General features: G+C 37.4%; 3 protein-coding genes across 8 annotated transcripts in view; 1 reads left to right on the top strand and 2 right to left on the bottom strand.

The window, feature by feature from the left end:
* Window positions 1-2,384, bottom strand: part of LOC309677144 (UPF0461 protein C5orf24 homolog) — a 19,500-nt gene extending 17,116 nt beyond the window's left edge. For both annotated transcript variants that reach the window (XM_082489877.1, XM_082489875.1), the window contains exon 1: window positions 2,265-2,384. The gene's annotated coding sequence lies outside the window, so the exon portion shown is untranslated. The remainder of the gene's footprint in view (window positions 1-2,264) is intronic.
* The window catches only part of SAR1B (secretion associated Ras related GTPase 1B), a 186,680-nt gene that overhangs the window by 109,067 nt on the left and 50,791 nt on the right, over window positions 1-26,822 (top strand). The window lies entirely within an intron of this gene.
* Window positions 1,639-26,822, bottom strand: DDX46 (DEAD-box helicase 46). Of its 5 annotated transcripts, none has more exons than XR_014269661.1 (24): window positions 26,726-26,822; window positions 24,017-24,205; window positions 23,611-23,751; window positions 21,626-21,743; window positions 20,568-20,733; window positions 20,119-20,270; window positions 19,673-19,786; window positions 17,870-18,035; window positions 17,405-17,525; window positions 16,872-17,047; window positions 16,306-16,427; window positions 15,075-15,153; window positions 13,176-13,258; window positions 12,266-12,430; window positions 11,667-11,829; window positions 10,553-10,746; window positions 9,842-9,979; window positions 9,029-9,178; window positions 8,180-8,377; window positions 7,353-7,571; window positions 5,168-5,312; window positions 4,400-4,473; window positions 2,265-3,616; window positions 1,639-1,935 (listed from the first exon to the last, which is right to left on the bottom strand). XR_014269661.1 is itself a non-coding variant. In XM_082489871.1 (24 exons), exons 1-23 carry the CDS (start codon window positions 26,740-26,742, stop codon window positions 3,569-3,571), a joined length of 3,138 nt encoding a protein of 1,045 aa, XP_082345997.1. In that variant the 5' UTR covers window positions 26,743-26,822; the 3' UTR covers window positions 1,639-2,703; window positions 3,538-3,568. The 5 variants fall into 5 exon arrangements, 4 of the variants coding, with proteins under 4 accessions (XP_082345997.1, XP_082345998.1, XP_082345999.1 ...); XM_082489871.1 differs by having other exon boundaries at window positions 1,639-2,703; window positions 3,538-3,616; XM_082489872.1 differs by having other exon boundaries at window positions 1,639-2,454; window positions 3,538-3,616.

The raw sequence follows: 26,822 nt of genomic DNA, 5'->3' as shown, positions 1-26,822 counted from the left end.
CCAAAGTGCATTCTCTCTCCCTGAGACTCTGGCATTCTTTTACTTATTATTTTAGGAAGATCCCAAATCCAGCCTTTGTGTTTGTTATATATTGGGCTATTACAATTGCAGAATTTTAGAAAAGCTTTGCTTAAAGATCATTATTTTTTTGCCTTCCACTTGGAAGACTTGAGTGAGTAAAGCTCCTACAGATGGCAATTTGAGCCTCAGAATCATTTATTCAATTAGCAGCCAAATGCACATTAAATAAAGTGCAATGCATGAATTGTACAAGTAAAATCTCAAGCAGCCAGGACAGGCCACAGCTACAGAACATGCTGTCCTGTGATCTACACTCTAGATTTTGGTTAAATTTTTACAGCATAAAGACTAACATGTACAGTGGGTCTTAAGCTCAGAGCATTGAATTTCATCCTCATTTCCCATTTTTCTGGCTAGGACAGAGCAAAACCTCTGCCCATTTGCCCACTGGTGCATACAGAGAATAGCCTGATGTGCTGATGCAGACCTGCTAGGGGCCAGGACCTCAGGCTGTGGTGGAGATCACCATGGAAAACAGCAGCACAGGCCTCCCCCTCTCTGCCTCCAGCCGCTGCTGGTGTTCACCATCTCTGGTTCCCAATTCACAGACCTTCACTTATGCAGCAGTTCTCTCCCACTTCACTGCCACCTAAAAGTGCCAGTGTCCTGTTCCCTGAGAACAGCAACACCTCCAAAGCATCACCTCTCACCACCACCACTGTATGGTGACAACATAGCATTGTGAAATGCAAGGAAAAACTCATTCATGATCCGGTATCAAATACTTGTATCACTCATCCACCCAGAATACCACTCTTTACTCAAGTGCTGAAAGCATAAGGTCACCTAGAAAGCTGGTAGCATATCACCTTGGGCAGATAACTAATACGTGTAAGCAGAGTTTGTTTTATGCAAAAAAAAAAAAAAAAGAAATACAAAAAGAAAAGAAAAACAAAAAGAAAAACAAAAAGAAAAACAAAAAGAAAAACAAAAAGAAAAACAAAAAGAAATACAAAAAGAAAAACAAAAAGAAAAACAAAAAGAAATACAAAAAGAAATACAAAAAGAAATACAAAAAGAAATACAAAAAGAAATACAAAAAGAAATACAAAAAGAAATACAAAAAGAAATACAAAAAGAAATACAAAAAGAAATACAAAAAGAAATACAAAAAGAAATACAGCATCCCTGTGCTCCTCCAACCACTGGTGACAGGAATCTGTCCAGGGGAGACTCCTTGGAAAGCAGCCAAACTGTGACATTTATAAAAATCTTGTCTCTATCCATGAACACACTTGGAAAGCACCAAATATAACATTTTTCATTACTTAATTGTGTCTTTTTCCCAACTTTTATTCTCATCTCGTTTCCACTCTTTTTTCCTTGTGTATTTGTTAATTTGAGAGTTTCTTCTCCTTTTTTCATGTATCCAAACACCTCCACTGCAACTTTCTTAACTGAGTCTGAGCTGCATCTCATTGCGTTTCTAGCAGAAAAACAGAAGTGCTAGTTACTGTGCACATCACCCTACTCCAAAAAGTACAAGGTTAACTGTCACAGGAAAAAACACAAGAGCAATGTAAGTGCAGAAAACAGATGAGCTATTCAGAAAGACAGTTTCTGAAAAATATACATTGAAATTATTTTTATTTTTGCCAGAATTAAAAAAACATAAGAATATTGACATTGCATTTAAAAACCCCAGGAAGTTTAAGATTATACATTGTTGCATTTCTGAAGTCCAACAGTGCAAAGCTGGAAATCACAAAAATGTCTCCATCATGCCTTTTTTAGAAGATACCAATATATATATGAACATTTTGAAAGAAGATTTTTAAGGAAGTGTCAGACTGTCCAAACTTGAAAGTGCTCTTCATTAAATACACCCAAATCTGTCACTCTTCTGGGGGGACACTGTCAAAAGTTAGACAATTCAACAAACAAGTTGTATGAAACACATCAAAACCCAGTTCTTAACAGAAGGACACCTGAATTATTTAAAGGGAACCATAGGGCTTTAGTTTGAGATTTCTGTTTTAAATTTTGAGAAGTGTTATTGTATGTGCTGCTTCTCTTTGTTCTACTAAATGTATAAATATTGGCAAGTAATGGGTGTTCTTATCCTAAACGTATACTGTTAAGTTGGTATAATCATTACTTTCCTTTTCTGTATTGCAAATAAGGTACACACTGACATTAGAGTAACAGACAGTTGTATGCGAACAGAAAGTCATTTAAATTACCTGAAGTTGAGAAAGACAAGTTGTGAATTTATACAGCCATGATGCAGGTTGTATGATTTGTCTTCACCAGGGTTAAAGCAGTATATACACAGCTGTTTTAAAATGACACATTTCTTCTCAATGTGTCAGGTAAGAAAAGCTTTCTATAAAAGTCCTTTTGAAAGTCATCATCTTGCAAGTCTTGCAGCTGCTAGAATGAGACGATTCAAATTGCTACCGCTTAGGCTCCAGATAAGTAGATAGGAAAGTTAAATGCTTAAGAGTAGTAAGTGTCCATCGTGAATATTAATGGGTGGGGATGAGACCTCAAAAAGAAAGGTCTTGCCTATCCCAGTAGCTTATTGACTGCAATGATAGTCAATATTTGTGGAATTCACTCATAAATATCATTATTCATTTTACTTAAAGCCATGTCCTAACAGTAATAAAGACGACAACCCTGGGGGAAAAAAATCACATTAAATGTATATATAAGAACACTATAAAAAACGGACAAAGTCATATTTCATTACAAAAGAGGTTTCTCTTTTTTCTGAGAACTTCTTTTTAAACTAAACAGGCTTTCATTCTTATGCTAGAGAATGAGGAAAAAAATCAAATCCTAAAATTCTGATGTTTAGAAAAAAACAGGAAAACTATTTTCATTCTACAAAACATTTCACTTTACAAAAACCCCAAAGAGTTATTCTGTTACCTGGATGATAAAGACAAAATGGGACATGAAAAAGGTAAGAAGATCTTAAAACCAGACCTCAAGTATTTCTGGATAAAATTCTCTACTCTGATCACTGCAAGACTCTCTGACCTTAGGGGAAAATTTGTACAGGGAACAAAGTGTGTGGAACCAGCCAGAGAGATGCTACGGATCAGGAGAAAATCCTGCCTTTATTTGGGTATTTTATCATTTTTCCAGTATAAACTGATATGGCGTGAACCATGCCCACAATATGAAGCAGGTACATTCTAACAATTTCCAACACAAATCCCAACATTGTTTAATTTACTTAACAGTATAGTCTGTCAGGAAAATCAAAATATATTTTATTTTATATTCTTTATGATGAAAAGTATATAAACTGCACTTTTAAATTAAATCATGCTCTGCCAAAACTGGTCTGCTTTAAGACTGATAACTGTAGTGGAGAGAATTAAGATGTCTCAGCAAGTATCAATTTTCTGTTAAAAAATGTCCGCAAGACAAAATAAAAAATTCTTAATTTACAATAAGCAGTGTAAACAGCAAAAACAACAGAAGCCACAAAGTTTCACGCACCAGCCACTGGCAGACAGATAACTCCAAATACTCATAGAACTTTGTATCTTCCTTTGTTGGTTGGTTGGTATGAATTTTGCTGCAAATAAAGGAGAGAATAATCACAGTTAAAAGTGAAAATGGATAAATGAATTGCAATAAAACCCCACTGACAATAAATCCACATTACGTGTGAATAAGCAGTTCCTTAGCAATCTCCTTCCTTTGGAAAACGTTCTTACGGGGAGGTCAACAATTTTGAAAAAGAAACAAAACTATCAATAATGGCTTAGCAGCACAGGACCACTGGAATCGAATGCTGATTTGAAAGGCTACTTGAGAGAAAAAGCCAAACAAAGATACTGTCAAGTCTAATGTAGTATCACTGCAGGTTATTCTAGAGAAAGCCGAGGGTTCTTCAGCCAGAGAATTCAAAATAGGATTTCTCAAGACAATTTGTTATTTGAAAACAGAGTGCACTGAACACAGCTGATTATTAGCTGGGTATGCTGTAAAGCTATGGCAAAACAAACCTCTCAACACATATAAAGTATTAAAATGAGGTGAACAATTCCCCTCCCCCTGCCTGATGGTGCTGAAATTAGGAAATTTATTCTGACCAACTCTTGAAGGGGTCTTCAGTCAAAAAGCTCTGTTAATGTGTTATCTCCATCTGCTGGCTGGCTAATAGCCGTATGTCTGGCTGATTGAACATAGCCATGTATTTTCTAGGCTGTTCACAATGAAACAGTGTTTTTGAGATCTATAGGCTCCAGTCTCTAATATTAATAAAAATGTATGCCAGTGTCAACATTTCTAGAAATCAGTTTCATAAAGCATAAATTAAGGCACTTTCCCTCTATGTTCTGGATATTCCACTCACCAATCTGATGAGCTCCTCTTTTATAAGTCGTGTGATTTCTGCCTTTGCTTTCTGTACAGCCAGTTCATTGGCACCTGAAGACAAAAAAATATTACCACCTTAAACACTTTCTGTATGTCAAGCCTAGAGAATAAACACTGCTAGCTATTTTCAGAGACACTGTAAAACTTGCTGTATTTTGTAACTATTTGCTTAAGAAAACTCTAATATTGTACAGACTGCCACAGGTAGCCTGTGCTGTTTTAAGAAAGATATTTAAAACAGACAGTCATAAATTACACTATTCAGAAATACCCAAGACTAGAGGTTTCTTTGTGAAAAACTACTCAACCATTATAAGATTTGCAAAGTTTTTGTTGTAGTTGATGCAATTTCTTATACCTTTAAGAGCTAAAACCCACACAATTCCATTTTCTTCCTTATTTCACACTGGCACAGAAATCTTTGTGCTTATTCTGGTTTTTTTTTGTTGTTGTTTGTTTGTTTGTTCTTCTTTTTCCCTCTCCTCCAAACTGATTCCATACATGTTTGCTGTTGTTCTGTGGCAGGTCAGTCTTGTCAGGAGAAGCATCTCCGTGATTTCCATGGATCATTTGACAAAGCGTATTAAGATAAATAGTTGTTTCTTTAGTAATTATATTAATTTGCAAAGTAACTACAGTGGGTCTGTAACTGAGCATCCAAACACTATGACAACAGAGATTCCATGTCTAATTACAAAACTAGAGTGGTACCTTTCATTAAAACATTTATAAAAAGAATACATACTTTCTATAGCCAAATAAATTTTTCGTTCTCCTTCCTTGGGTTCTTTGCCTGGAGGGAAATAAGTTCCTCTGATTGTAATAGCAGCTTCAGAATATTCACTGATTCTCTGCAGCGCTTCTTTGGAGGTAACTTTCCATCTGGCAGTCTGTAAGGTAAAGGATATGGGAGGATCAAGAAGCAGAAGGGCATCACACAAAATGACAATCCAAAGGTCAGTTGACATTTTAGACAAACAACAAGAACACTGCACTGTGAAAATCGGTCATTGCATTCTACTTTAAAAATGTAGATTGAAATTTTAGCCAGTTATTTTGATGCAAGTGTATTTTAAAAAATCTGCCTCAGCAAGATAAAGCTATGGAAGAAGGAGAAAAGAGAATGGATGCATAGCGCTATTGAAGCAAGAACTCTAAAGATCTTCTGGTTTGCTACACTGAAAGTTTAAAACTTGTCATTTTTTCTTGTGATTTTCTGAAGCTGCACTCAAATATTTTATTTAGCACTTTTTGTACAGGGATAGACTTCAAGGGCAAACATATACTGCTAACAGCTGCAAGTACTTCCCTTTAACAAAATAAATGCTACTTATTTCTATACAGTTCATTGGTTAAAGACAAAAATAAGTAAACCTTAAAACCTCCATAAATAAAGCCTAAGGAATAAACACTGCCAGTTTTTTTTTCAGAACCCTGTAAAAATTGCCCCAAATCTCTACAATATCCTCAAAAATACTTCATTATGATAAACGCATCCCATTAATTTATCCAGTGAAATTACTAGAAAGTATCTAGTAGATTGTTGCAAGTTACTTGTAGATTAAGTCAATTTTTTTCTTGTGGTGAACTCAGGCATTCAGAGTTAGAGGACTTCAGAAGAGACTGGAGAAGCTCACAATGCCTTGGCGTGAAGGCAAAGCCATTTCTGAAGGGAAGAGCAATCCCCTCCAGTCCCTGTTTGGTTTCTCAGCTTTCGTAGGCTGAGCAAACATACCATTGTTTTTCCAGAAGACAATTTTGGAAAACAACCTCTAAAGACAAGTTGTATGTCCCTGGATCAAAACTTTGCCTGTTACATATTTTCTCTACAAGAGGTACCATGTCAGCATTAATCCGACTCTCAGAAATGACTGCACCCCTAATGAGGAAGGCTACCCTCTGTGTATCTTACACGTGATGGTATTGAATGGTAGTGTAGCACTTCTGTAAAAAACAGCTTACACAGTCAGTTGTCATTCTTGCTGCAGGCGATCATTTTATCTTTCTCTCTGCCATCTCAGACCTGCACTGTGTTCAGTATTACATATACATACAGTACATGATGAGTCCCTCTCCCTCACAGAGATTTTCCAGGGATATGATGAGCAGTGATGATTCTCACTGATGAACTGCTATATATACATCAGTGTTTTAGAGAAGATATTGCAAAATATTGAAGAACAAAAAGAAGGTCAGGAGAGAGCTATTTTTTCTAGTGCAGCTCTGAAAAAAAATTATCTTTAGATCTACAATTTATTTATTTGCAGACACACATATGCAGACAACAGAACAGTTACCTGTCCAGCCATTATGAGCAGGCAATGGTTTGTACCTAGCAAGCTTATCCTTAAAGGCTTAGAAGGATCCTAGAACATGTTCTGTGAATGAGAAACTGCTTAGGATAAGAACTAAGAGGATTTCTGAGAGGGAAGCGTAATGAACTAACAACACAGCAACTTGATAAAATAAGGCGAACCTGGGGAGAACCTCAAAGATAAATACAAGGAACTTGTGCTTGACACTGTGGAATAAAAATCCTCAAAATAACAGACGAGGTAGACTAGAGCAGCAATGCTCTGAATGGCAAAAATACTCAGGTAATAAAAAAAGCAAAGAGCAGTACCAGTCATAGTAGTATGGCCTTTGAAATAAAATGCTGGTGTCAAAGATTTGGACATGAGGGAAGTCAGTGGCAGAGCATGAAAAGATTATCATATGATAAGGAACTCTTGCTTTTCTGACATTCTCTGGAATATGTCCAAAGTATTGCATATCTATAAGCTGAGAAGTAATTGCAGATAATGTATTAATTTCAATTAGGTATAATAAGAAATAGAGACAAAATATTTTATTGGTATAATCGTGGTCTAAACTATGAAGATAGCCTTTGTTAAATAATGGACATTTACACCAGCAAAATGGTTACTTGCCTGTGGGAAGTCATTGATCTCTAACTCTTCTTCGTATCTCTTAAAGGATTCATTTTGTCCTCCATCTTGTTTCTCTTCCTCCTGTTTCTCTATAGGTACATAATTGAGCTTAGCATTGATTTTTTCAGCCAGTTGCTCTGCAATGGTCTTGGCAGATACAGTAGGAGCTTGAATTGTGCCTCCTCTCAGGATAGCATTTGTAGCCTGCTGCATCACATCCTGCAAAAAAAAAAAAAAAAAAAGGGTCATTATGACATTATGAGAACAAGGCAGCCAAAAGAAGTCCTATATAAACCAACAAGGATTTCATTAAAGCTTTCTATGCAATATAACTGTCCACTCAACAAGTACATTTTCCAAACTTCTCATTCTCTTCTTTCCTTCCTCTCAGTAACTCCCCTCACACACCTGCATGGAAAAGATCTTATTGGTCTTTTGTATTCAGCTCAAAATACCTTTGCACATTCCAGACCACATTAACCTAAATCTACATGGATTGTATATCACATGCTTCAGCAGAGAAAGATGTCCTGCAACTCTGCTAAAGCTGACAAAAGCTAATTGTGTAATTTTATCAGTAATTAATTAACTCTTTGCCAGGGCAGACAAAGCATTTCCAGTTCTGTATTAAATCTGATTATCATATTAGCTCAATTACAAATCCTACAACTTATAACTGAGTTAGCCCAGCACAAATGAGCCGAATAATGCAGTATGTTACTAGTGTGCAGAAACACTAAGTAAAAAGGCAGCCACAGAACAAAGAATTGAACAACCTTTACTAAAAAAAAAGAAAAAGAAAAAAATTGCTCTGTAAAGAGCCTGACCTTAAAGTGGAAGGGGACCAATACTTGTGCCTCTGCTCCAAGATTCTTCTGGGCATTGATTCGCAAAGCCAATCTCTTAGCAATTTCCAATTTTTCTGCATTCCCAGCTGATGGTGTAGGAGCATTTGAAGTTCCTGGTGCTGCCATGTCTTTTACTCTTTTCTTTGAATTGAACATGCTTTCAATTTGTTCATCGATCTGAAGAAAATAACAATCATTAGATCACTGCATTTACCATTAGAGAATCTTGTCATCCTAAAGAAAGAAAACACTAAGGTGCATTTAGTTTACATGCTTTTAAAGAAATAAATCTTGTATAAATGGTAGAGGCTTGCCCAGAACTACAACTCCACAAAAGGAACAGAGGATTTATTAATCAGGAAAAAGTCTGAACATAGTGTTTACTTTCAAGGTCACAAAAAGGAGACTAACAAACATTAAGAAAGGAATCTACTAAGGATTTAAAAATAGAAAAGGCTACTATGAATTTCTTTAAAACACTGCAAGTAAAAAATTGTTTGTAATTGAGGGCAATTGTTCTATTTAATTATGCAAGATTAATATTACAAAGAAAAGAATTCCTGTGACATTTACATAACTACATATACTAAGTGTAAAATACCAGTAAGTCAGGAATAAACTTTCAAGATCTTCATAGATCTTGACCTTCACAGCTATATACCTTTTATATCGAAGAATACTCATGGAATTTAACTAATTAAGTCAGTAGTGTAAGACATGGACTAACAAAAATCCATGCATTCTCCAACGTGTTATGTAACCTACTGCAGAAAAAACAAATATATTGGAAATCCTTAAGCAACTTAAATCTCATTTTCAAGTGCTTACATCAACAGCTGTATCTTCATCATCTGAATCTTGCAAGCCAAGAGCTGCTTTTTGTAGCTTCTTTCTTTCATTAGCCAAAGCCTGTTCCGTTTCATCAAATTTAAAACCTTTGCCAGAAAATCCACTGCTTTTTTTAATCAACTTTCCCTCCTGAAAAAAAAACATGTATTTCCATATTTAGAAGTTCAAAAGCCCAATTCCGATAGGCATAACTATAAAATTATAGAAATAATTTTGAAGTTAGTTATTTTAAAAAACAAATCCTAGCACATTTAGAAAGTTCTTCTAATTTAAAAACTGTATTTTACAATGAAGTGCAATAAAAAAGCTATGTTAATTCAGCAGACAGAAAACAACACGCAATTGCCATTTTCTGTAAGTATACATTCTAAATGCTTTTCAAATGCAGTTAAAAAAAAACACCTCCAGTTTTTATATCGGAAAAACTCCAAAGTCACTCTTCTCAGCACGAGCAAGATCTTTGGATGGTGAGAACTCTAGAAATAACAATACAAATTCTGTGAAAGGACTTCATTATCTTTTATGTGAATTTTGATAAAAGCTGAAGTGCCCCTTATACAGTAGGCATTCCTCTATCACATACCAGATGACAATACTTAAATTCTCAAGAACAGTCCCATAAATGACATTCAAGATCCCAATCTTGAAAACACTTACACACTTACCTAAGCATACATATGTGTTCTCAGGAAGTCAGTGAGATGACTCATGTATGTATAGTGTGCAACTGGACCCACGTGTGTATGCATTAAACCCAGACCAAAGCCTACTACAGAAGAAAGAATTACTCACAGCCTTCTGTTGGTCTTTGAAGTCAGCCCAGAGCTTCTCCAAATCAGTAGGAATTGGATTCCCGGACAATTCCAAAGCCTTAATGATATCACCAGCATACCGCGCCTGGTCCTCAGTAATGAATGTATACGCATACCCCTGGTCAAAATTAATTTAAAAGATAATAAAGAAAAATCTCTAAAGACACTTTATCTCTAAATTTACTGAAGCACCCTTGCACAGATGCTGTTTTTCTGGTCAATAAAAATAACCATGATATTAATGCATACACTTTTTTTAGCAGGAATGTAGAAGGAACAATGTGATTTCCCAGGAAGCTGATACAAAGGTAATCAACCACAGATGGTAGAAACTGAAGTCTTTCTTTTCAATCTTGTCATGGCTAAAACTTTGGAAAATAAAATCTTATAAATTTAGTGGGGCACATTTCCAACAGCGAAAAACACCCAAACTTTCAGCCACAAATGGGATTTAAAAGAGCATTCATACATCAGAAGAACATGTAATCTCCAACTTTCATAGTGCTAAAATTCAGAATATATTTTACACGTGACCACTAAAAAAACCTTAGATGCACCTAAAGGAAAAACCTCTTCCCACCAATCAAGTAAATTACTCCCTCTCTAGCTATCACTTGAGAATACCTTGATCAAGCAATAAATAAGGAAAAATTTTCAGTAATAACCAAACCAGTCAACTAATTATACTTACTTTATTGCCGGCTCGTCCAGTTCGGCCTGCTCGGTGCACATAATCTTCATAATGGTTGGGACAGCTATAATTGACCACCAGCATCAGTTGTTTTACATCCAAGCCCCTTGCTGCTACAGATGTGGCCACCAGAAGTTTGCAAATTCCATTCTTGAAATCATTAATTATGCTGTCCCTGTCATACTGATCAATACCTGCAAGAAACCAGACAAAATAGTTAGTTATAAAACTCTGCTTTGAGCCAAAAGAATTTGGACACAGGTCAACAGATCCTCCGACTTCAAACAACTGAGAGCCTAAGTACATAAAATTTCAGTGTATTCACACTTTTACAGGCAAAATACATTAGTCAGAATAATAAATCTCTTAGTCTATTTTCCAGAATAACAAAACTTTTAGTTTTTCCACTACAAAAAGATGTCTTCCCATACCAAGATCCTCAAAAGTTTCTTTAATATGATTTTCTATTTGACTTCTTATACTCAATCGAGACCTCATCTGGAGGATTTGTCTGTTCTCTAAAGGCAACACAAATCTCAGAACAGCAAGAATATTTTTCCCTTTTCCATTGTGGCACTAAATGAATGGTGTTTTTTTTACTTACTGGTTACTGCATTTTTAAGAGCATTATATATAGAAAGTTTTAAAATACTCTGGGATGGACAATATTCTAAAGAGATTTCCTCCTCTTGCTACTAAACTACTTCCATTATATTACTACTTGACAGCAGAAAACTGAAACAACAGCTGCTATTGTTGTGGAATCTCAAATAAAAATATCATATAAACTTCCCCCAGTGGCATTCACTACTCTACAATAGCAAGTAGTTATTAGCAATATTCCCTGAGAGGTGTTAACTCTCAGACACAACCCTGTTGCACAGAGACAAGATTTGGCATCTCATAGCATCTCACAGGGAACAATAAAGAGCAATTACGGAAAACTATCATGACTTTTCAAATTAAGAAACAAATACTTTTCCCAATTATAAAGCAAAACCTGCTCTGGAAGAAATAATTGGTACTAGGCAGGAAGTAACTTCTCTTTAGAACTACCGAACACCAATACCCTAGTCTGGAGTTGTTAATATAAATCCTTAAGATTGCAGATTACCTCCATGAAGAGACAAGCAAGGATAAGAGGCTCTCATTAAATCTTTCAACAACCCATCAGCGTGTTCTTGTTTATCTACAAATATGATAACGGATCCTTTCTCCTGATAATGTCCCAGTAGCTCCAGTAACTTCAAAAATTTGTTCTCCTCTTCTATGACAATCTGGAGAAAGAGATACAAAAACGAAATAGAAAGAGTATAAATTGTATCTTAAGTCATTAAACACATTCAGGGTGCATAAAAAGAAAAATCAGGAACAGGAGATGACTTTTTCAGGCTGTTTCCACAGCTAGTGGCAAAACTGCTGTTCAGCTTAGTGGTATAAAACCAAGTTTAAAAAAAAGGTGATCACATTGCATTTGCAAATTAGGGTGTTAAGTTTATTCCGAGTTCATGTTTAATAAGTTCAATAATCTTCTGTAGGTATATTGGCTTATAATATAAATAATAAATAATATAAAAAATCTTCTGTAGGTATGTTGGCTTATAGGTAGGTTCAATAATCTTCTGTAGGTATATTGGCTTATATTCAATATTGCTGGAAATGATGTTTTGCAAGCAAATGAGAAGATAAGCGAGGCAGACGTGTGATACTCACAACATGTTGCTCCACATCAGAACAGACAACACTTCTGCCTCCGACCTGCACTTCTATAGGTTTACTTAGGATTCTCCGAGCTAGTGCCTCCATAGCTCTGGGAAAAGTAGCAGAGAACATGACAGTCTGACGATCAGGCCTGACGTTGTCTACAATGCGCATAACCTGGTTTAAGAGAACATTCCCCGTTAATACCCAAGTGCTGTAATTGAACCTCATACACATACAGAGCTGTCATCTTTAAAGTCAGGGGGTATCTGCACTGCACAGACTGCAGAACGTTTCTTTACAGATTTCCTCTTGCGACCTATGTGCTGGCATTGGAAGACAGGCAAAACTTGCTGGATTTAAAAGGAAGCTGAGTGGCAATATGCAACCTGACAACAGCCCAGCAGAAATATTAAAAGACATGCAGCAGAAACCCTACAGCTCAAGAGAGAAAATAAAGGAAATTTCCTAGTTTTGGAGGACAATATAGCCTGATGACAACTGAAAGAGTCATGGATGTCTAAAGCTGCCAGCAAGTAATTTGTCACCAACATTGCCAACATTTCATTCCTGCATGACATTGCCAGGAGACGTCAAAGACTTCATAAGCAGGCTACAACTACTGATATGACACCTGCACCAAGGGATTACACAGGGCTACAGTATGGCCACAAGTATCCAAAACAAGTGTGTAAAAAAAAAAAAAAATAAATAGTATATTAGAGAAAAATCTAAGCTATATAAAAAAAATTATTGAAAACAAAGCGTGTGAGGACAACAGAAAAAGAATTGGTTTAAACTGTCATCCATATGCAGCACATCTTTTTGAACTCTCATTGGCAGTGTAATAGTAACACAGCATTGCAAATCCTTTAAGTGGAAAATAACATCTTCTGGCAATATCACTCATGTCATTAATTACCTGAGGCTCAAAACCCATGTCAAACATTCTGTCTGCTTCATCAAGTACAACATATGTGACTCTACGGAGATTTGTCACCCGACCTGTGAAAGGAGAGGAAAAAACACATGGGAAACAAAATCAAAAGGAAATCTAGTTTCCCTCAGGAATAATTTTTAAAAAATGTTATATAGTCTCACTATCTTCTACCAAAGACATTAATTACTTTTTAAAAAAATTCACTAAATGTGAATTTTAGTGTTCTCATTTTAATCACATATACATTCTGGGAAATGTGTAAGTATGCACAAGGCCCTTTATTTTGTCAAACTCTTCTCTTGCATACCATCATAGGGCCAGAAGAACCTGTAAAATTCAGAAAACTGCCCTCGCCAAAACACATCATAAAACTAAGACTGAGATGAAGCAAGGAGCCACATCAGCCATTATCTGACAGCGCCACCTAGAAAAAAACATATTAGAGATTACAGCGCATGTGTGGAAGGCAAAGTCCAGTGCTAACTGTTGCAGCCTCAGAAAAATTCCTTTTATACATATAATCTGTAATGCTTCCTTGGAGCTAGAAATAACTATTTGAGGATAATCATACTAATTCTAGTTAACTGCTAATAATATGCATAAAACAGAGTAAGCAGTCTTTTCAAAGTGAATATATATAGACTTAAACCTACCCAGTAACACTACTAAATTTAAAATTAAGAACCACCCCAAACTCTGGGACAGCTGGAAACAAAATAAGCAAGTTATCTATCTGTGAACATTTTTAAATTATGATGGACAGGATAATTAGCACCCTTCCCAAACAAATAGCTAAGAGATTCCCTTTCATGAGAAGGATTTAACTCAAGGATTTAAGAATCCTATTCTCAAACAATATAAACACGTGAACACATTCAGTTCCAAACAACTGTGGAGTGATACTGTTAAATGCTCTCAGAATGGAACAGATTTTTCACATTTTCTACAACTATCACTCAGACTTGTGCCTATCAAACTACAGTAGAATTTGGTCCTTTTGGCTTCAGCAAATTGTAGCTGAATCCTCAAACTAATTTTTAGATTTAGCGCTGCATTTTTTTTAAGATATGGAATTCATACTTAAGGAACAAAATAAATATTTCTTAAAATCTATGCATCTATTGAACATCTTAACACTTTTATCCCCAAATAATAACTTTGTAAAATTACTTGGGAACAGCATTAATGTACCTACCTTTGACGATTTAAGTCTTGGAAGCCCAGTTCTATATGTCTTGAAGGTACTTTTTCCACAGAAGTTAAATAATGTCAACAGTTTAGTAGAGGTTTTGATGTGGAATAATTTAATAATAAAACTTTATCTAATAAGCATGCAATGGTTACACTAGGACAAAACCTCTTAAAGCTGCAGTGGCTCAGTTTAATCAATCTGAATATTTGATGTAAGGTCAGTTCTTTTACTTTTGAACAGTTATTCAGGGAGGGCTTCTTTGTCTGTTGTGTTTTTTAAAACCAACAGATAAAGGCAGAGTGAGACACTCTTAAGTAAAAGCAGGTAACTGCTGAGCTACGCTAACAATAATAAAAGATCAACGGGCAGACAAAATAAGCAACTGTTATATAACCTTTCTCTAAATGACTTGAAGTTAAAAAATTTGGACCAGCACATTTTAACAACGATAAACATTCTCAGAAACTCTTCAAGAATGTAAATATTTCCTGTCCTCCCCAAAAAAGTCAAACCAATACGTGATAAAACCTATTATTAGTGCTATATATTCTCAATAGCTAGACAGTGCAGCCTGAAGAGATATAAGAAAATTCCATAAGACCATTTATCAAAATACATGATCTTTTGAATTTGTTAGAATTACACAACAAATATTAAAAGTTCTCCATAGGAAAAGGTTTTATACTCACCATTGTTAGCTGCTAACATGTCAATCATACGTCCAGGTGTGCAAACAATAATTTCAGCACCTCTTTTGAGTTCAGCTATCTGATTTTTAAACATAGTAAACAAACTATTAGAATAGGGTTTTTTTGCTTTGTGGTTTGTTTTTTGGGTTTTTTGTTTGTTTGTTTTGTTTTGTTTTTTCAAAAAAACCCAAACATGTATCACCTTGCAAAAAAGAAAACATACTCTTTTCAGTGGTTCCCAGTGACAGGATGAGGGGCAATGGGCACAAGCTGGAACATAGGAAGTTCCATTTAAATACACATAAAAACTTCTTTACAGTGAGGGTGACAGAGCACGGGCACAGGCTGCCCAGGGAGGTTGTGGAGTCCCCTTCTCTGGAGATTTTCAAGCCCCGCCTGGATGCAGTCCTGAGTAATGTGTTCTAGGCAATCCTCCTTTGGCAGGGGAGTTGGACTAGATGATCTCTAGAGGTCCCTTCCAACTCTGAAAATTCCATGATTCCATGATACACTAATACAGCTGTTCTACTAACGTGAATTGTTTATGTGAAGATTTTACTTAGTAATTTCTTTAAGTCTTTAGAAAACTTTACTTTCTAAAAGAGTAACTTCTGACACGCTTAGTTACTATCACTTGAAACAGTTATAATGGGGATATGACTTCTGTACAGTTAAGGGCCTATAAGAAATGTCACATGCTGTATCAGGGACAACTGAAACTAAATAAACCATGTTCCATCACAGATAGTCACAGAAATTCAAAGTTCTGTTGTTTCCACAAACCCAGGGGGTGGAGAGGGCAGACTTGAAATTAATCTCTAAATGACTCTAACATGCAATGTGTGATAATGCAATAAATCAAAGTTAACATTTTCTGGCTCATGGTATCTTGAGGGGAACTCTCATAAAAATATAGCTTCTCAATAACTTTCAAACTATCACATCCCACTAATAGTTTAATTACTACCGTGTTCAGTACATAGATAAAAAGAAAGTCTGAAACTTTTAAGAACCGTATTTGAGAATTTTCAGGAAGATCAGTATGTTTAAGGCTGAGTTATGTACAAATGCCTAAGCTTTTGCATTACTACCATTGCTACAGAGAAAATCCATAATGAAGGCTGCAAGTGTACTGGGTTTATGGGAAAGAGAAAGGAACTAAATTCACTGCAAAAGTAACATTAACAAAGTTCAAGAGTTATTTGACACGTAAGGTATGTCTTTTGTGTACCTGTTCACTGATCCCTGTTCCTCCATAGACACAGACAACTCGAAGTCCAAGTGTCTTTGAGAATTTCTTACACTCCTTGGTAATCTGCAAAGCCAACTCGCGAGTAGGTGTCATAATGACAGCTGAAAAGCAAAGCATTTTCATCATACATTGTAATATAAGAGATGTTTTTATATATACAATAAAAATCAATCTTTTGTACTGATGTTTACAGCAATTTACTGATACATGTTTTAAAACATGTAATTTCAAGAAAAAGAGAATTAAGAGAGTATGAGGATGGGGTGGAAATCTGGTCAAAGTTTCCAAATCAAACAAGTAAGGTTTCCCTTCCAGATATATGGACATGCAAGCACTCTTGAAGAAACATTAGAAAGCACAGTGATCACAAAGAACATTAACTAGCACGGTGATCATTAACTAAATTTAAAAAAGCCACTCATTAATGGACATTAGTAAGTAAGCATTCCTCCCTATAACCAAGAGGAGAACCAAAGACCCTTCTAAAGCATATGCTTGAGGTTTTATTTATTTAAATAGAGATTTTGAAAATAAAAGCTTTGTACCTATGGGACCTTCTCCTTCTTCTAAGGCTCTCTGATCCATAATATGTCTGAACATGGGCAACAGAAATGCAATAGTTTTTCCACTTCCTGTTTTAGCAATGCCAATCAAGTCACGTCCATTCATAATTGCTGGGATGGCCTGGGTTTGAATGGGAGTGGGCTTTTCATAGCCATGTCTTAAAGAGAGGAAAAAAAGATATTTCAAGAACAAAACAGGGTTTGAGAGATGCGAATCACAAAGTCATGCTGGAAAAAATTTGCATATTCATATCTACATATACATATCAGTGCCATTCAAAAACTACAGCATAAAAATCAGCAGCAAAATCACGATACAAATGGCAGAAGGAATAGTTCATAATTATATTTCAATACTGAGTGATAAACACTCTGATGACTATCCATGTAACATCTACAAACACACGCATGTTGCATTATGCAACAAAGAAAAAGGTTTTTCTCATGAACATGACAGAATTCAGTGAACAAAATCAAGCCTGACATATGATATAGTTCATAAAGTGTTTGCTTACTTTTTGAGGGCAGTGAGAATCTTCATGGAAATACCACACTGTACCCAGGTTTTTATTGGTTTGGGGCAGCCTTTTCCCTTGACTGTAATTCCCTCCAACTCCAGCCTGTACACATTCACCTCTGAAATAAGAGTGCATTGCAACAGAGTCAAACTTGACATTTCTTTACTGCCTTGATCAAAATATTCTTGATCTGTCCCCCTGATTTTATCGCCACCAAAAAAATAGCATTTAGCTTGTTACACATCAATACAGGAGGTAGGCGGAAAAAACTCAGGTAAATTTTTCCATCAAAGCCTCCTAGGCAATTATATGAAGTTATCAATAATAGTGATCTAACTGATTCAGTGTTTTGCTATACCAAGTTACTCGAAATTCCAAAAGAATTTGCTGTTTCTTTGTACATTAAAATCCATCACTCTTCTTTAATAGTACCCAAAGTATTCTGGTTGTATTTGTCCTTACCTTCTTGAGTCATTTTAGCTAGTTCTGGTACTTCAACGTAGAAGTTTTTCCTGAAAGGTTCATATTCTATCTTTCCATGATCCACTGGTTCTAGCAGCTTCCTCTGCTTGGTCTGATAGCCAGTCAGGGCAGTCTGAAGATCAACTTCCTCCTCTTCTGAGGAATACTGTGTAAATTATAATTTGTATGTAAGTTAGCGTGTATGGTATTCTGAGAGGCTCTGTTTTTTCATTCATAGAGGAACTTTACTCAGAAGCAACAGTTACTCCTCATCCTATTAGACCAGATACTGAAAACCCGCTCTCAGTTTAAGAAAAGCCCTGATGTTTTTCTATCTATTTCTCTCGTGTTTCTCCCAACCTTAACTTTCACCATGTTCCATATCACTTTCTTGACTTTATGAATACTAACTAGACCAGCTTTGTCATCATTCAGAAATAATCACTGCCATACAATAGAAATAGGAAGAGGAAAATACAAAGAAAAAAAAAAATCCAGTACATTCAATAGACAGCCTACCACCGATTTGCATCTCACTGCAGTCAGAGTTCCAACAGACGCACCCAACTCAGCTTTAAACTAGTCGAGTACTACTAACACTGGAACTGCAGCAACACAGCGCTTAGCATGACCTAGCTGAGCTACAGCACTAGCAGGGTATCAAGCCTACGCCTGGGGCAAGGCTGTCTCTCCAAGACCTCCGGGACAGCAAAGTACCCACACCTTTAACAACTATTCAGGCGTAAAACATCACACACAAACACATTAATTACTCAATATTCATGTCCTCCTGAAAGTATTTTATAAAAGCAGCTTGGACACAGATGAGTAATTCTGAGAAGTTCGGGTCCAATCCCTGACCAAGATGGCTCCATGAGAATCCCCGAGAATCCCCATGTTTAAATTCCATATTCATGCTGATCTGCCACTGCTAAACATGCAAAAAATTGCACACAGTAAAGATTAGGGGGAGATCTACTATTTCAGTGAAGCCACATCCAGTGAGGGCAGCATACATTTATCTACTTGTACCACCTCTTCCTACTAAAACACATTTGTTATTTACAGCGCGTGTTAACAGAAAATGCTTATAAATTTGGTTTAGGGTCCTGTGTACTAGAACACATCACTTGGCATAGCATTTTGTAGCCCTAGGCAGAATCAAACTCCTTTCTACTGTTTCCTGAATTCTAAAATGAGAACATCTACCTTTCATTTGTTCTAAAATAGATGTCTCATTACAATTTATGAAGTGTTTTGAGATCCATAACTTACAGCTGTTTCGGAAATTAATATATTTATATTTACAAATAAATTCAGCAGAAATGTAACACACAAACCCCATTTTTTTCAGATTAGATACATGTGACTGAACGTGCAGACTGAGCAGCTGCATACATAAACACTCTAGCCTAGCTTGTGGGTCGTTCACGCACAGGATCACCAGGACTGCCTGCCCAATTTCAGTAATGTGACCCAAACACACACCACATGTGAGACACACCAGTCCAGTCATATTAAGAACAGTGACAAAGTCAGGCAACCTGATGCACTCATTCTGTTCTCATCTGTACAACACTGCCTCTGAACAATAAAGCTGCGATGGCGATTTCTGAAAAAAACAGTACAAGTAACAAGAAACTGCACAGAGATCAAAAATCTTGTGACCACAGTTCTGCAAACTCAACAACTAAATGTTTATCCCCTAAGAGATGGGAAAAGCCCAGGACTATCCCCATTCTCATGTGTCTTACAAGAGGCATATTGCCTTTTCATAGTAGAAATACACAACACTTCCATTACCTCCATTGCATCTTGGTCGTTCTCCATGAGCTCCCCTTTCTTCTTTTCTGACTCTGCAGCTGCCTTTTTGGTTGTCACCACGGTTACTACTTTGGTAACAGTTGGTCCGGTTTTCTAAAACAACAGTTAAGAAAAATTACTGTGCTTCTATATAAAACAAAAAACATACTGTATAAAATACACAGAATATTTGCACTTCTGAAAGCATTATGCTGTTATTTTTTTCCCCACACTTCCTTCAGTGAAATTTTATCAGAATAATGCTTTATAAAACAGCTTGATAAAAACACCAGGAAATAAAAGTTAAGGCAAACAGGCATTAAGTGCATCTAACTTACTTCTTGCTTTTTGCACTTTCTCTCCTTTTTTTTCAAAGCCATTTTGATATTAAAACACCAAAGTATTTTTAAAAGACAAAGATAAGAAACCTTAGTATGTGATTTTACCTTTTCACTCCCACCTCCACCTTTCACACTTCTCATATTGAACTTTTTGACCTCTTCTTTTACTTCTTCCATGTAAGCATCCAAAGGATCTAGCTCTTCATCTTCAACCTCATTGCCTTCTTTTTCACCTTCTGCAGTTTCCTCTTCATCATCTAATACATGCAAGAAAGATGGGAATAAAACAGACAGGGAAAGAGAAAAGTGCTCATGTGTGTTAAATTATTAGTCTACCCAAATAATTACACTCCAACTTTATTACTATAACAAACTGGAGAGATTTGTGTGAGGAATAATGATAATCTCAATTGTATCTCATTTGAAGCCATGACCAGATTTAAGGCTTCGTTATTTTATAGTTCACATTCTGAAGAGTAATTAATGCTTTAAAGACAATATAAAAATATTAGGAACAAAAGTATTTTAACTGTTATATATAAAAAGTTAAATACCATCATCATCTTCTAAACTCCATTTTTTCCCCTGTTTCATCTCTTCAATTTCTTTTTTCAGTTCTCCTATGTTTTCCATAGCCTTCTTGCGTTGTTCTTCCCTCCATTTCTCCACTCTTTCCTTTCGTTTCCTCATTTCCTCTTCTAGTTTGTTCTGATCAAAATTCTGTGATAAAAACCAACCAAATAGTAAAAATTAATGGCCACTGGCTTTAGCCTCTGCTTCTTCAAACAAATATAACTGCTGTGTGAGCATGCCGTAGAAGACAATGCCCACAAACTTCACAACAGAAGTAAATGAAAAATACTACCATCAACTATAAATTTTTTTAATAAGAAATGTAGTTGAGTTTTCTTTTTCATTGTAGTAGCTGGCATATAATTTTTAAGATAATAGCAAATTAAACTTTCCTTTATTTCTCAGAAAAAAATATCGTAGGTCACACCAGTGAGTTTCAACTCACTTTAGCCATCGATCCATAAAAGACTAAAGAATTATCATGTTACCCTCTACTTCTAAAAGTCCTTCCAGCACAAAAGCCTGTGATTGGTATATGCCTGGGGAGCCCTCACTGACAGTGCAGCTGCTATTAACAAAGGACGGTTAGTTAACAACATGCTGTTTAGAAGAGTTAGCTAAAACCGCTAGTTTGGGAATTCTTCATTGAGGCACATCTTTTCATGTCGTAGAACAAAGCAAAGTGAGCTTCCCTCTCCCTTTGTTCTTTCATTCCTGTGTGGGTTCAGAGACCAAAAAAAAAGTTTCAGCTCCTTTATTGATACTTAATATGTGAAAAATGAGAGATCCTTCACGCTTGTCTGTGGTTTGCGGTGTAAGCAGTTCGAAATCCTGAATTGAGAAGAATGTTTCTTATGCCAAGAACTGAAAGCATATCCCATGACAAGAGTCTGTCACTGAAGATAATACTCTCTCATTTAGTGGAGATTTTGTCCAGCTCTAAGGACAGGTTTTCTTTTGTTAATGCAGTAATCTATGGCTAACTTAATACCTGGTTTAAATTCTATCTTTGAAGTTTGTAAGTGTTAAAAGCTTCTACCTCAGTGGCCACAGTATTTGTGGTAGCATCTTTATCCTTCTCTTCTTCTTTGTCATCTTTGTCTTTTTTCTTTTCTTTGGAAACTTCCACACCTTCTGTCTTTTCTTTAGATCTTGATCTGAAAGATAAGATTAAAGATTTCCTAGAACATCACAGCTTTTCTCAGGGGGAGGACACACATGTGCTGGATAGAAACAAAACTACCAACACCCTGTACAGGTTTATGTTTTCAAATACCTTACAAAGCACGCTGCCTCCCAGAGAATCTTTCCATTTCATGGAAATATTCCCTCCAACTACCAGAAATGCAGATTCTATGGCAACCCACCGATTCACATGCTTTAATTCTGTTTTTCTGATTTCTTTACAGAGGGAAGTTGCAGACTTCATTTCCAAAACACTTACAAGTGATACTGTAGTGGTTCTGCAGTTTATTTTACACCTCCTTGAAGACAGCAGTTAGAAAAGAGATACTAAAAACTTCCTGTTTGTTGAATTTCTAGAGAAAGGTAAAGTGATCTAGCATCTTGCCAGGTAAGTTTGAATGTCCCCTTGAGCATACAGTACTGGCTGAAAGACATAAAAACACCTCTCCCCGGGAAAAGCTATTTACATAACTCAAATGTAAGATGCAGCTTTGCATTTAATACAAAACCCATCTATCAGATTTTCTTATCTTTACTTGCTTCCACTTAAAAAAATAAAGAAAAAAAACGCATCCAAACCAAACGTGCTAACTCATGATAATAAATATATAATTCACTTTAACCAATTAAATCTCATTACGCCCTTTTCATTGGGCTATTCTAACACAAACCATCCACTTATTCCAAAAGATTTTGTGAGTCCAGCTTCTCACAGTTTCTAGGTTGTCATCAACCTGCTTACTCTTTATACAGATTGCTGTTACAATGTAGGGACTTCCCACTCATTTTACATTATAGCATGATCATGTGCTGTTTGTAATTATATCTGAAAATTGCATTAAAATATATTTAAAAGAACATGACATGTAGTAAGTTTTTACACATTTCTAAAGTCAACATCTAAGAGAGTTCAAGGTTCACCTCTTTACTAAGTCTTATTTACTAGACAGTTTATTCGATTGTAAACCCCTAAGACTAGTACTTGACAAATCCGTAACGATCGCAACACTAAGCACACCCACAGAATTCAAGAAACAGCAGATAAACAGGTGGTGGCTTTACCAAAGCAGACTTTTTGAGCTTCTCTGAAATGTTACACTGTATATTTTGTTTTTCTGCACAAATATAATTTAAAAAAGCAGATTCCAAAGGTTATTGTCTTACATTCTTTAGAACACCTTTTGTGTAAAGAATGGATGAAACATTGAGCTCAGGTACAATCAGTGGCACTTGTAACAGTTTAAAATTCCTGTTATAGACATCACCGCAATGCTGTTTATAGATCCCTTGCTGCCACCCTGCCTGCATTTTTTAAAAGCTGTGTATGATTCCAAAGAAATAAAGTGCTTTATCTGAGAAAGAAAATGATACATCGCATCACTGAGAACACTGCACTGGAGCAAATCTGGTAACTAAAACTTACAAATTTACGAATTTAAAGAAAGTTATTTATACTTCAATGTAATGCCTGTGCCAGAGAGCACCTGTACGTTATTAATTTGGGCATACATGCTGGGACACAAAACATTACTTATTGATAGTGGAACCTGAGATAACAATGAAGCACTACGAAACTTTCAGAATAAAGCTCAGTCTTAAAGTTAACTGCTGTTTTAGCTGCCACAACTTGGATCTTTTCCTTTCACAGAAATGTTCTCACAACAAACCACATTAGACACGTTAAGCAATGGGAAAAGATCATAACAGCACACTCAGATATCCTCCTTGTTCTAAAAACCAAAGCTTTGCATAGCTTTGCCCAATGATTCCCTCCATGCTACCAATAGTTTTACGGTATTTTGTCACTATGACAGTGATTGTAATTAGAGAACAAAATACCTGTTTTCTGTTTTCCTGTTCTTGCTTGGACTGGAGGATCGAGACCGTCTACCTCTACTTCTGCTTCTAGATCGCCTCCTCTCTCGGCTCCGGGATCTTCTTCTCTCTCGGCTCCGTTCCCTTTCTCTACTTCTTGAACGTCTGCCACAGAACAAAATTGTATTTATTTAGCACGTGATCATAGTGTAATTTTAGCCTGCTACTGAGGAACAGGTTGTAATAGGAATCCAACAATCCTCAAGACCACTAAGAGCTTACAAACACCAGTGCCAGCAGGTAGAAACCAAAACATTAAGCATAGTAAAATCTATCATGAACAACAGCAAAGTAATTACAGCGGAAGAACATCAATACTCAGATAACAAGCGATTTTTTATCTACTTTGATTTGAATTAATAAGTCATACCTTTGACGCTTTCTGTCACGCGATCGAGACCTTCTTTTGTCCCTACTGCGTGACCTCTCACGTCTACGTTCTCGATCTCTACTTCTAGAGCGTCTGTCTTCTCCACGTTTTCCTCTTTTGTCAGATGGAGAACGACTTCTAGAACGGCTACCAGAGCGTCCACGTGACGCGGAGCGCTTGCGATAATGCCTGCATCGTAGATTCACAAAAAAAGATGAACATAAGCATGAGAAAAATTTGTGGTTAAAGGATATTTGTCATATTTAGGTGGACAGGCCAGAAAGAATTCTTTATCTTAATTTCTTGGGCATTTTACATTTTTAAACATTTGTAATCATCTTGCCAAACTGATTAATATACATATATTCCTAACAATGCTGAAATTAGAGGGATTACTAGGTCATATTTTTGTTTTGGTTTTAGAGTACTACTATAAGCACATCATGTGAACACTAGAACATCAAGAACAATTTCCTTTTCAGAAATCCACTGATTTCCATTATACATAGGAAAAGATGAAGACTCTTTGAAGCTCAAAAAAAAACCCAAACAAAACTGTTCTTTGTTGATTTTTATACAATATATAATTTTTATGCAGGTAAGCTAGGTAAATTATATCTCTGCTCAATGGAAAAGCTGTAAAACTGCAATTAAAGAAACATAAAACCCTGAGGATATGTGACACAGCAATGGTCAATGCCTTTACAATGCTGACATCAAAAGAAACTCATATCATCATCAAACATCACAACAGAAGCTTTAAGAAGTTAGCAAGGCCTGAGGGGTGTGTGATGGAGATGGGAGTCTCCTTTTCTCCCCTCATTAATGCTCTCTTATCCCAACCACACTGTGGGAGAGTAGGGCTAGGACTTCTCCAGGAAACTCTTCAGCTGGGTGTACAAGTCACAGAGGGACCTCGACTGTGACCATCTCCTCTTCCTCTAATTCCTGATTTTCAGTCACCACACCAGAATAATTCCCTTTTTCACCCTCCTGTAGCCCAGGACCCACAAACCCTTTCTCCTGACAAGCCTAGTAACCAGGCTCGGGAAGCAGGAAGAATAAGTCAAGACATCAAGCCCCCCAGGTCCTTCTTTCCCTTCCATCATTGCCACTCAGGGTTGTATTACAACAGTATTGGCACTAAAAATAATACAGTTTATTTCAGCACTTTGGTATATCTAGGTATCATGTACATTTGGAATCAGTACAGTAGCAGCACGGTATCCATATACAGCCTATCAGCAGTAGAACTCAATGCAAAGAACATCTGTCAGCAATAGATACCTCAAATTTCTTTCCCACCTCTGTTACAAAATGCCACAGGATCTGCTCCATGCTTCCCCCCCTTTTCTAAACTTTGTTTTAGAAAACTACATTATTTTTTTTTTAGTTTTTTTTCTACAGTGTGCAATAAAGCTGAGTATATGATTTCAGGTTTCAAAAGCCCCAGACTGATGAACATTTATTTACATCAACTCCAGCACATGCAGCCCATCCCACCCATCTCCCCCCACCATTCAGTCTCACCCTCTTACCACTTCTTTGCTTTTAAAACTTTTTGTACATATTAAAACAGAAAAATAACACAACTTTAAACCCACTTTTACGATTATTTTTTGCCCAAACAGAAAGAAATTGTCATTAGCAGAGGAGACGCTGTACTGTGACAAGCAAGGGAATCCTGCCAGCTTGAGTGCCAGCAGTTTGGTGTTCAGTTCCCAGGAGATTTTGCAGCCCGAGTCTCTAACGGGTGTCCTGCTGGCAACAACTGCTGCCCCAGCTAGTTTGAAACTCATTTAGACATACCTACGGGAGTACCCAGCTTGCCACTGAATCACTGATTTGAACCCAAGGGCAGTTTTTAAAATTTCAACTCATCTGCCTCTCTCAGCATCCATCTCAGTTACGGATCTAGGGGGCTGTTATAGGGTAGGGACAACTGCACGCAGGGACTATTGTGTCACAGTTTTAGTATCAAAATCTGATGGTTAGATTAAACCAGGAGACAGAGACATATGCCACAACAGCGCTTGCAAATTAAGGAGCTGGTGTAAAGCCCGGTAGGTGTGAGTGGCTCCAGATCACCTGGCAGCACAGGCTGCGCCCGAACCACACAACGTACCCGCTCACGGTACTGCTGAGGCGGTTACAACACCTCATCATCAGGTGTTTGTATCAGCTACGAGAGGACAAAAGATACGGGATCATGCATAAACTTAGAAAGACACAAGCAATAAAAGTCTAATCTAACCCAACCAGCCTACCCGGATAATTACGCCCCTGCAATTACTTTAAAGCAAGCCAGCAAAGGCCTGGCGGGCTCGACCCCCCGCCCCGCCTCGCCCCGCAGCCGGGCGCTCGTACCCGCGCCGGGCCCGGACACGCCGCCGCGACCCACGACGGCTCCTCGCAGCCCGGCAGCTCCCGGGGGAGCGCGGACGCTCCTCGGACGGGGCCCTAAAGGCCGGCCCGGAGCCGCGAGCCACCCAACCCTGCCCTCAGAGCGAGCTCCTCGCTCCCGCAGCGGGCCCGGCGCCGGGGCCTGCCGTGGCGGCCCGCCGCGGCCCTCAGCGAGCCCGCCGCCGCCGCCGCCCTTTGTTCCCCCCCTCCCACGCAGCCAACCCGCACCGCGCCGCCACCCGAGACAGCGGCGAACCCCTGCGCGGCTCGGGCCGGCCACGGCGGCGGCACCTCGGCTGCCCTCACCTGGACTCCCGGCCCATGGCGGCGGCGGCGGCGGCTGCGGCGGTGGCGCGGTCCCTTCGCTAGACGGTGGCCGCCATTCCGCGCCTCAGCGCCCGGG

This window comes from Vanellus vanellus, assembly GCF_965231255.1.
Source record: "Vanellus vanellus genome assembly, chromosome: 13".
Taxonomy (NCBI): domain Eukaryota; kingdom Metazoa; phylum Chordata; class Aves; order Charadriiformes; family Charadriidae; genus Vanellus; species Vanellus vanellus.
The sequence above is the reverse complement of the archived record's forward strand: the minus strand, read 5'-3'. Positions and strand labels throughout refer to the sequence as shown.

Excerpts from the sequence above, each read along its gene's own strand:
- DDX46 (XM_082489870.1), bottom strand. Across the intron at positions 20,734-21,625 it reads CAAATACTGTGGCCACTGAG|AATTTTGATCAGAACAAACT; the intron begins GTAGAAGCTTTT and ends TTTTTATCACAG. Across the intron at positions 12,431-13,175 it reads ACATGGGTTTTGAGCCTCAG|GTTATGCGCATTGTAGACAA; the intron begins GTAATTAATGAC and ends CTCTTAAACCAG.